The sequence below is a fragment of the Salmo trutta genome, unplaced genomic scaffold (assembly GCF_901001165.1).
Source record: "Salmo trutta unplaced genomic scaffold, fSalTru1.1, whole genome shotgun sequence".
NCBI classification, from domain to species: domain Eukaryota; kingdom Metazoa; phylum Chordata; class Actinopteri; order Salmoniformes; family Salmonidae; genus Salmo; species Salmo trutta.
The window spans coordinates 1,948,035-1,957,009 of record NW_021823104.1 but is presented as its reverse complement, the minus strand read 5'-3'; the positions used below and the strand labels follow the sequence as shown (position 1 = coordinate 1,957,009).

Here is an 8,975-nt window from a genome sequence, read left to right as displayed (position 1 = left end):
ATTCCCATTTTATCAGTTACTGACTTGTTATTCCCATTTATCAGTCACTGACTTGTTATTCCCATTTATCAGTCGCTGACTTGTTATTCCCATTTACTGACTTGTTATTCCCATTCATCAGTCACAGACTTGTTATTCCCAATTATCAGTCACTGACTTGTTATTCCCATTCATCAGTCACTGACTTGTTATTCCCATTTATCAGTCACTGACTTGTTATTTCCATTTATCAGTCACTGACTTGTTATTCCCATTTACTGACTTGTTATTCCCATTTATCAGTCAGTGACTTGTTATTCCCAATTATCAGTCACTGACTTGTTATTCCCATTTATCAGTCACTGACTTGTTATTCCCATTTTATCAGTCACTGACTTGTTATTCCCATTTACTGACTTGTTATTCCCATTTATCAGTCACTAACTTGTTATTCCCATTTACTGACTTGTTATTCCCATTTACTGACTTGTTATTCCCATTTTATCAGTCACTGACTTGTTATTCCCATTTATCAGTCGCTGACTTGTTATTCCCATTTATCAGTCACTGACTTGTTATTCCCATTCACTGACTTGTTATTCCCATTTATCAGTCACTGACTTATTCCGATTTATCTGTCACTGGCTTGTTATTCCCATTCATCAGTCACTGACTTGTTATTCCCATTTATCAGTTACTGACTTGTTATTCCCATTTATCAGTCACTGACTTGTTATTCCCATTTACTGACTTGTTATTCCCATTTATCAGTCACTGACTTGTTATTCCCATTTACTGACTTGTTATTCCCATTTATCAGTCACTGACTTGTTATTCCCATTTATCAGTCACTGGCTTGTTATTCCCACTCCCTATCACTCACCGCTGTCATCAAATGGACTCAAACGAGCCACAAGTTCTGACATCATGAAACCCAAATACAGCGATGAGTTTCTCTTTCATACAACCTTCTAACGAGCAGCGCCCACAATGTGTTGTGGAAGAGCCTTTAGTAACGAGTCTCTCATAACGGAACAAATGTAATAAAACGTCCTGATCAAACATCCACAACATGATGGTAAACCCAGAGAGGTATTTCAGAACCCACTCACACAGTTCTGGGTTGTTCATCAACAGGAAGTTGAGGCCGGAATAGGTCGTTGGGACCTCAGTGTTGTTAAAACAGAGGCCAGAATAGACCTGCTGTCGTTGGGACCTCAGTGTTGTTAAAACAGAGGCCAGAATAGACCTGCTGTCGTCAGGACCTCAGTGTTGTTAAAACAGAGGCCAGAATAGACCTGCTGTCGTTAGGACCTCAGTGTTGTTAAAACAGAGGCCAGAATAGACCTGCTGTCGTCAGGACTGTGTGTGATGTGATCAATCACTTCATTTCAGTTCAGAATAAAAAATGTATTTTATTTCAACAGTTCCAACCTAGACATATATGTAAGTGTTTTTAATGGGGGGGTAAATAAACATTTATACGGATATTTCATGTCATTGTTATTTGTTTTATGCATAAGGGCAATGAAATGTACTGATATTTATGTAAAAGTTGCATATTTTCCTAAACTCTGAGTCCCGGGAAAATACCGTTATTTCTAATTTGGGTCCCAGGTTGAAATCGTTTTAAGAACCGCTGGTCGATACGAAGGGAAAGAACCGTGTGATTAAAGGGACCAATCAGACCAACGGATGCCGGGACACTCAGGTGTCCTGAAAGACTTCGGACTAGACGTCACGTCCCTGCAAGTTATTAAAAGGCCGTACAATTTCAATTCCACATAACTGCGTTTTCATCGACTTTAACAAATCAAAATCACATTTTATTTGGTCGTGTACACATAGATGTTATTGCAGGTGTTTTCTAACATCTAACAATACCCACAAAGCTGTGGGAAAGTTGATATGATTCAGTTTGCTGCCATGACGACTGGTCTCCCGTCTCCAGTGATCAGAAGGTAAAATAAATCTAAAGTCATTGACACTGAGTGGACAAAACATTAGGAACACCTTCCTAATGTTGGGAGTTCTACCCCCCTTCTGCCCTCAGAACAGCCTCAATTCGTCGGGACACGGACTCTACAAAGTGTTGAAAGCGTTCCACAGGGATGCTGGTCCAAAGCTTCCCACAGTTGTATCTGGGTGTCCGTCGGGCGGCCGGGTGTCGGTCGGTCGGGCGGCCGGCTGTCCGTCACAGCCAATGGAGGTGAGAGTGCTGCAGCACCCCTGAAAAATCAGATTTTTTATCCCCCCGCCACAAAAAGGTTGAATAGATACAGAAGTAAATGACCTTGAAAAACTGTAAAAGGAAAGTGAACTACACTTGAGACCCAGTTAGTAAACAGACATGTTTCGTGAAACTTTATTCTCATAAATACAGTGTCTGCAAGTGACATCAGGAGCGTGCACACAATTACAGCGAGGCGTGCGCACGTAGAGCTGCTGCAGTACAGTAGAAGATGGCAGTCTAGTAAATATACATCTATATCTGGTATAACTATATCTACGGCAAGGCCAGGACCGATCACTGAAACATTCTCTCTCTCTGGGACGTCAGAAACGGCTGCATCGTCGCCACGGAGATCAGGCAGAACAGGAAGGAGGGGGGGAGAGAAACGGGAAGGACGGGGGAGGGAAACGGGAAGGAGGGGGGAGGGAAACGGGAAGGAGGGGGGAGAGGAACAGGGGGGAGGGGAACGGGAAGGAGGGAAACGGGAAGGGGGGAGGGGAACAGGAAGGAGGGGGGAGGGGAACAGGAAGGAGGGAAACGGGAAGGGGGGAGGGGAACAGGAAGGAGGGGGGAGGGGAACAGGAAGGAGGGGGGAGGGGAACAGGAAGGAGGGGGGAGGGGAACAGGAAGGAGGGGGGAGGGGAACAGGAAGGGGGGGGGGGGGGGGGGGGGAACAGGAAGGAGGGACACAAGAAGGAGGGGGGAGGGGAACAGGAAGGAGGGGGGAGGGGAACAGGAAGGAGGGGGGAGGGGAACAGGAAGGAGGGGGGAGGGGAACAGGAAGGGTGACATCCAGCAGGTAAAACGTGTGCTGATATGATAAAGCGGACGTGTCTATGCTGTGCGTTTCTACGTGGACGTGTCTACGCTGTGTGTTTCTACGTGGACGTGTCTACGCTGTGTGATTCTACTTAGACGTGTCTATGCTGTGTGATTCTACGTAGACGTGTCTATGCTGTGTGTTTCTACGTAGAGCGGGCGTGTCTATGCTGTGTGTTTCTACGCGGGCGGCGTCTTGAAGGCGCCCCAGCCGTGGAAGCATCGTGTGAAGCAGTGGGGTTCGTTCCCCTTCCTGACCAGACGCAGCTTCCTGGGCGTCTCCGACTCCTTAGAACGCATGTGTTGGATGTACACCTGGAGGAGAGAGAAAAACCATTATATTACCACCTGGAGGAGAGACAGAAAAACCATTATATCACCACCTGGAGGAGAGACAGAACCGCCTGGAGGAGAGACAGAAAAACCATTATATCACCACCTGGAGGAGAGACAGAACCACCTGGAGGAGAGACAGAAAAACCATTATATCACCACCTGGAGGAGAGACAGAACCACCTGGAGGAGAGACAGAACCACCTGGAGGAGAGACAGAACCACCTGGAGGAGAGACAGAAAAACCATTATATCACCACCTGGAGGAGAGACAGAACCACCTGGAGGAGAGACAGAACCACCTGGAGGAGAGACAGAAAAACCATTATATCACCACCTGGAGGAGAGACAGAACCACCTGGAGGAGAGACAGAACCGCCTGGAGGAGAGACAGAACCACCTGGAGGAGAGACAGAACCGCCTGGAGGAGAGACAGAACCACCTGGAGGAGAGACAGAAAAACCATTATATCACCACCTGGAGGAGAGACAGAACCACCTGGAGGAGAGACAGAAAAACCATTATATTACCACCTGGAGGAGAGACAGAACCGCCTGGAGGAGAGACAGAACCGCCTGGAGGAGAGACAGAACCGCCTGGAGGAGAGACAGAACCGCCTGGAGGAGAGACAGAACCGCCTGGAGGAGAGACAGGACCACCTGGAGGAGAGACAGAACCGCCTGGAGGAGAGACAGAACCGCCTGGAGGAGAGACAGAACCACCTGGAGGAATGTTATAGTAAAACTATAGACTGACAGACACAGTAAAGATATAGTAAAACAATAGACTGGCAGACTCTAGACACAGTAAAGATATAGTAAAACAATAGACTGGCAGACTCTATACACAGTAAAGATATAGTAAAACAATAGACTGACAGACTCTATACACAGTAAAGATATAGTAAAACTATAGAAACAAATCATTACTGTTGGGGCGGGAGAGGGTCACATAGCTCACCTGGCAGGCTTTGAGGCTGAGTTTAATTTCTACCTGACTGGTCTGAGTTCCCACCCACATGTACACCTGACAGAGAGAGAGAGAGAGACAGAAAACACTATTACAGGTGTAGTGTCCAGGTGTACATAGATAGACAGGTGTATATAGATAGACAGGTGTAGGGTCCAGGTGTACATAGATAGACAGGTGTAGTGTCCAGGTGTACATAGACAGACAGGTGTAGTGTCCAGGTGTACATAGACAGACAGGTGTAGTGTCCAGGTGTACATAGACAGACAGGTGTAGTGTCCAGGTGTACATAGGACAGACAGGTGTAGTGTCCAGGTGTACATAGACAGACAGGTGTAGTGTCCAGGTGTACATAGACAGACAGGTGTAGTGTCCAGGTGTATATAGACAGACAGGTGTAGTGTCCAGGTGTACATAGACAGACAGGTGTAGTGTCCAGGTGTACATAGACAGACAGGTGTAGTGTCCAGGTGTACATAGACAGACAGGTGTAGTGTCCAGGTGTATATAGACAGACAGGTGTAGTGTCCAGGTGTATATAGACAGACAGGTGTAGTGTCCAGGTGTATATAGACAGACAGGTGTATATAGATAGACAGGTGTATATAGATAGACAGGTGTAGGGTCCAGGTGTATATAGATAGACAGGTGTATATAGATAGACAGGTGTATATAGACAGACAGGTGTAGTGTCCATGTGTATATAGATAGACAGGTGTATATAGATAGACAGGTGTAGTGTCCAGGTGTATATAGATAGACAGGTGTAGTGTCCAGGTGTATATAGATAGACAGGTGTAGTGTCCAGGTGTATATAGATAGACAGGTGTAGTGTCCAGGTGTATATAGATAGACAGGTGTAATGTCCAGGTGTATATAGATAGACAGGTGTATATAGATAGACAGGTGTAATGTCCAGGTGTATATAGATAGACAGGTGTATATAGATAGACAGGTGTAGTGTCCAGGTGTATATATATAGACAGGTGTAGTGTCCAGGTGTATAGACAGCTCGTCCCACCTCTTGGCCGTTGTCCAGCAGCATGATGTCATCGTCGGCCAGGTCATCCTGACAGAAGTCGGAGCATTTCTCCGACACGGCGAAGTATCCCTTCTCATTGGAGCAGCGGAACAGTCTGGCATACTTCATGTAGTCAGCGTCCTCGTCGTATACCTTCTGACAGCCAATCCCCACCCAGAAGAAGTTCTCCGGCTCCTCCCCCTCGTTGATCACCTAGGAGACAGGAGCTCCATGGTTACCAGTCAAACTGCCACGGTCAGAGGTTCCACGGTTACCAGTCAAACTGCCACGGTCAGAGGTTCCACGGTTACCAGTCAAACTGCCACGGTCAGAGGTTCCACGGTTACCAGTCAAACTGCCACGGTCAGAGGTTCCACGGTTACCAGTCAAACTGCCACGGTCAGAGGTTCCATGGTTACCAGTCAAACTGCCACGGTCAGAGGTTCCATGGTTACCAGTCAAACTGCCACGGTCAGAGGTTCCATGGTAACCAGTCAAACTGCCACGGTCAGAGGTTCCATGGTAACCAGTCAAACTGCCACGGTCAGAGGTTCCATGGTAACCAGTCAAACTGCCACGGTCAGAGGTTCCATGGTAACCAGTCAAACTGCCACGGTCAGAGGTTCCATGGTTACCTGTCAAACTGCCACGGTCAGAGGTTCCATGGTTACCTGTCAAACTGCCACGGTCAGAGGTTCCATGGTTACCAGTCAAACTGCCACGGTCAGAGGTTCCATGGTTACCTGTCAAACTGCCACGGTCAGAGGTTCCATGGTTACCAGTCAAACTGCCACGGTCAGAGGTCCATACTCCTATGTCTATGGTTGTTAATAAGATATAACAGACAGGTATAACAGACAGACAGGTATAACAGACAGACAGGTATAACAGACAGACAGGTATAAAGACAGACAGGTATAAAGACAGACAGGTATAAAGACAGACAGGTATAAAGACAGACAGGTATAAAGACAGACGTACCTGTTTGCTGTAGGTATAACAGACAGACAGGTATAAAGACAGACAGGTATAAAGACAGACAGGTATAAAGACAGACGTACCTGTTTGCTGTAGGTATCATCAAACAGACAGTTCATGATGTCTTCAGCCAGTTTGGCCTCATCAGGGTCAGCAGCCCGACCCACCCAGGTATAGACTATCCCCTGGTTGTCTGTACTCTCAAACGGCACCTACACACACACACACCCACACACACACAGACCACCCACACACCCACACACACCACCCACACACACACAGACCACCCACACACCCACACACAGTCAGTCAATACACTATTAACCTGTTGGGGTATAGGGGGCAGTATTTTCACGGCCGGATAAAAACCGTACCCGATTTAAACTGGTTATTACTCTTGCCCAGAAACGGGAATATGCATATAATTATTAGATTTGGATAGAAAACACTCTAAAGTTTCTAAAACTGTTTGAATGGTGTCTGTGAGTATAACAGAACTCATATGGCAGGCAAAAACCTGAGAAGATTCCATACAGGAAGTGCCCTGTCTGACAATTTGTTGTCCTTCTGTTGCATCTCTATCGAAAATACAGCATCTGTGCTGTAACGTGACACTTTCTAAGGCTTCCATTGGCTCTCTAAAGCGTTCAGAAAGTGGAATGATGTGTCTCCTGTCTCTGGCAAAGTACAGCAGCAGAGTTTGTAAGTGGCCTGCCTGGGGACAGTGAGACTGAGATGCGCATTCACGAGACTTCTACATTTTTTTCTTTCAGTCTTTGAATGAATACAACGTTGTCCGGTTGGAATATTATCGCTATTTTACGAGAAAAATCACATAAAAATTGATTTTAAACAGCGTTTGACATGCTTCTAAGTACGGTAATGGAATATTATTTTATTTTTTGTCACGAAATGCGCTCGCGCATTACCCTTCGGATACTGACCTCAACGCACGAACAAAACGGAGGTATTTGGATATAACTATGGATTATTTGGAACCAAAACAACATTTGTTGTTGAAGTAGAAGTCCTGGGAGTGCATTCTGACGAAGAACAGCAAAGGTAATCCAATTTTTCTAATAGTAAATCTGAGTTTAGGTTGCCCCAAACTTGGTGGGTGTCAAATTAGCTAGCCTGTGATGGCCGAGCTATGTACTCAGAATATTGCAAAATGTGCTTTTGCCGAAAAGCTATTTTAAAATCTGACACCGCGATTGCATAAAGGAGTTCTGTATCTATAATTCTTAAAATAATTGTTATGTATTTTGTCAACGTTTATCGTGAGTAATTTAGTAAATTCATCGGAAGTTTTCGGTGGGAATGCTAGTCACATGCTAATGTAAAAAGCTGGTTTTTGATATAAATATGAACTTGATTGAACAAAACATGCATGTATTGTGTAACATAATGTCCTATGAGTGTCATCTGATGAAGATCATCAAAGGTTAGTGCTGCATTTAGCTGTGGTTTTGGTTTTTGTGACATTATATGCTAGCTTGAAAAATGGGTGTCTGATTATTTCTGGCTGGGTACTCTGCTGACATAATGTAATGTTTTGCTTTCGTTGTAAAGCCTTTTTGAAATCGGACAGTGTGGTTAGATTAACGAGAGTCTTGTCTTTAAAATGGTGTAAAATAGTCATATGTTTGAGAAATTGAAGTTCTAGCATTTTTGAGGTATTTGTATTTCGCGCCACGCGATTCCACTGGCTGTTGACTACGGTGGCCCAGAGAGGTTAAGTGGCTGACATTTTACACTCAATTAAAGTTCTGACAAGTTAAAGGTTTTTAGTCGGTGTGCTATTTCCTGTGTTATTGAGGTCAGAAGGTCAGCGCGTCTCAGGTTAGGGGTCAGAGGTCAGTGTGTCTCAGGTTAGGGGTCAGAGGTCAGTGCGTCTCAGGTTAGGGGTCAGAGGTCTCAGGTTAGGGGTCAGAGGTCAGTGCGTCTCAGGTTAGGGGTCAGAGGTCAGGGGTCTCAGGTTAGGGGTCAGTGCGTCTCAGGTTAGGGGTCAGAGGTCAGTGCGTCTCAGGTTAGGGGTCAGAGGTCAGAGTGTCTCAGGTTAGGGGTCAGAGGTCAGAGTGTCTCAGGTTAGAGGTCAGAGGTCAGTGTGTCTCAGGTTAGGGGTCAGAGTGTCTCAGGTTAGGGGTCAGAGGTTAGTGTGTCTCAGGTTAGGGGTCAGAGTGTCTCAGGTTAGGGGTCAGGGGTCAGTGTGTCTCAGGTTAGGGGTCAGAGGGTCTCAGGTTAGGGGTCAGAGGTCTGTGTGTCTCAGGTTAGGGGTCAGAGGTCAGTGTGTCTCAGGTTAGGGGTCAGAGGTCAGTGTGTCTCAGGTTAGGGGTCAGAGGTCAGTGTGTCTCAGGCTAGGGGTCAGAGGTCAGTGTGTCTCAGGTTAGGGGTCAGAGTGTCTCAGGTTAGGGGTCAGAGTGTCTCAGGTTAGGGGTCAGAGTGTCTCAGGTTAGGGGTCAGAGTGTCTCAGGTTAGGGGTCAGAGGTCAGGGGGTCTCAGGTTAGGGGTCAGAGGTCAGGGGGTCAGTGTGTCTCAGGTTAGGGGTCAGAGGTCAGGGGGTCTCAGGGGTCAGTGTGTCTCAGGTTAGGGGTCAGAGGTCAGGTATATAACTGACCTTGAGGATGAAGCAGAACTCTGAGT

The 8,975-nt window shown here is 46.4% G+C and overlaps 1 protein-coding gene across 1 annotated transcript in view; it reads right to left on the bottom strand.

Annotated features, from left to right (window-relative positions):
- Positions 1 to 3,043: 3,043 nt before the first annotated feature.
- LOC115188876 (protein flightless-1 homolog) overlaps positions 3,044 to 8,975 on the bottom strand; it is a 29,827-nt gene continuing 23,895 nt past the window's right edge. Inside the window, exons 15-19 of the mRNA XM_029747701.1 lie at positions 8,950 to 8,967; positions 6,416 to 6,544; positions 5,355 to 5,567; positions 4,325 to 4,390; positions 3,044 to 3,346 (exon numbers count right to left, since the gene is read on the bottom strand). Of these exons, the coding sequence (XP_029603561.1) occupies positions 3,212 to 3,346; positions 4,325 to 4,390; positions 5,355 to 5,567; positions 6,416 to 6,544; positions 8,950 to 8,967 (561 nt within the window). The 3' untranslated portion in view covers positions 3,044 to 3,211. The remainder of the gene's footprint in view (positions 3,347 to 4,324; positions 4,391 to 5,354; positions 5,568 to 6,415; positions 6,545 to 8,949; positions 8,968 to 8,975) is intronic.